The following is a 1,601-nucleotide window of genomic DNA, read 5'->3' as shown; positions in this document are numbered from 1 at the left end:
GCTATAGGAATGCAAAGCTAAGTCACAAATATTCATAGAAATAATATACAAATATATTATACAAATATATGCAAAACAGTAAATTATTATTAATAATGATTAATTACTAAACGTACAATTATTAGTAAACGGACAATGTCTTATTGGTATAAAATAATTTTTATGGTATTATGACGTATACTCGCAAACAGTGTCATGTAACGCGAAATAATTAATATGATAATATTTTTATGATCATTATTGGTTCGGCCGTCGCACCGGCTTTTGTTGTTGCTGGGCCTTGTCGACAGCCGCCTTGGCACGGTCGGCCGTCTCGTTGATGACGTCGGACGCGTATTCAAACATCGCCTTGCCCTCCGTGCCGACGGCCCGGAGCAGGCTGTCCATCGCGTTGCTGATCCTCCGGTCACCGCCGACGTCGTCCCGGTCATCGCCGCTGATCGTGCGCCGTATGTCACTCACGGTCGACTGCAGCTTGTGTATGGTCTCGTCCATCACCTTCTTGGCCGCGGCCACGGTGCGCCCCTTAGTCTCCTGCAGCCGCCCCAGTGCGTTGTCGCCTGATGGCAGTTTCTTCTCAGTAATGCGCATACCGCCGCCGCCGCCGCTGCCGATTTCCGACATCGGCTTGGTCACGCTCGGCTGGAGCCGACTGAGCACGGACGCCGCGTTCCCGGCCGCGGCTCCCGCCCCGTCAAGCGTCTCGGACGCCTGCATCTTGACGCTGTCCACTACGCCCGACACTCGGTCCATCAGTGACGGTGACGGCGTTACGCCCTCACCACCGTCAACGATACTGCCGCCGCCTGTACCACCGCCGCCGCCATCGTCTTCGCCATCGTTTCCGCTTGCGGATGCGGCCGTCGCGTTCTAAGGAAAAAACCATAACAGTAGTGCCACAACTACGCTTTGTGGGCCCCGGTGCGAAAAATAATTAGGAGGCCCCATAAAATGGCGCGTTATCATTATTTATTAGACATTTTTATTTTTATCATCTCGATAATATGTTTATAATATTCAAATATGGCACATTCAAATCTTAACATTGAAATTTTTATTTCAGATATAACCGAAGCGATGAATCTATCGGTTTTACAATGTGTGTGTGCGTGTGTTTTTTGTACCTGTCTTAACCTTTTGGAGTTGTACAACAATAATGCTTCAATATTCAACTCTGAGTGTTGGCAATTAATAAATAAGAAATACATTTTTAATCGGACCTAGTCGATACTTTTGAGTACTATGTGCCATGATGTATACACTATAGCTCATTCCGCCAATATTTGGTCGGCTGTGCGAACCTTTCCGTGCAAATGATAAATTACAATTTTAGGATTTTAGGATCAAATATTTTTTGATATTGTTTTTAAAGTGACCTTAAAAAATGCAGCGTTCTTGGATACTTAATAATTAGATTAGATCAAAGTGTTCAACACATTACAATTATTGGTATAGAGTTCGTGGCATTCGTGCAAATTGCTTAACAGGAAAATTGCCTACATTGTTAGACTCTGAGCGAAGCAATGAATGTATTGATTTTACATGATGTGTATTTTTTTCCGTCTGTCATCACCCTTTGTGACTGTTACATTTTAAGTCAA

At 44.4% G+C, this 1,601-nt stretch overlaps 1 protein-coding gene across 1 annotated transcript; it reads right to left on the bottom strand.

Annotated features, from left to right (window-relative positions):
- Positions 1 to 35: 35 nt before the first annotated feature.
- Positions 36 to 870, bottom strand: LOC100569994 (the record flags this gene model as incomplete). Its single annotated transcript, XM_003248866.3, is given in 1 exon segment — positions 36 to 870. A coding segment is annotated over 1 exon segment (633 nt), but the record flags the coding sequence as incomplete, so codon positions are not given.
- Between the last annotated feature and the right edge of the window lie 731 nt (positions 871 to 1,601).

This window comes from Acyrthosiphon pisum, unplaced genomic scaffold (genome assembly GCF_005508785.2).
Source record: "Acyrthosiphon pisum isolate AL4f unplaced genomic scaffold, pea_aphid_22Mar2018_4r6ur Scaffold_14036;HRSCAF=14681, whole genome shotgun sequence".
NCBI lineage: Eukaryota > Metazoa > Arthropoda > Insecta > Hemiptera > Aphididae > Acyrthosiphon > Acyrthosiphon pisum.
This window is presented reverse-complemented; position numbering and strand designations above follow the sequence as displayed.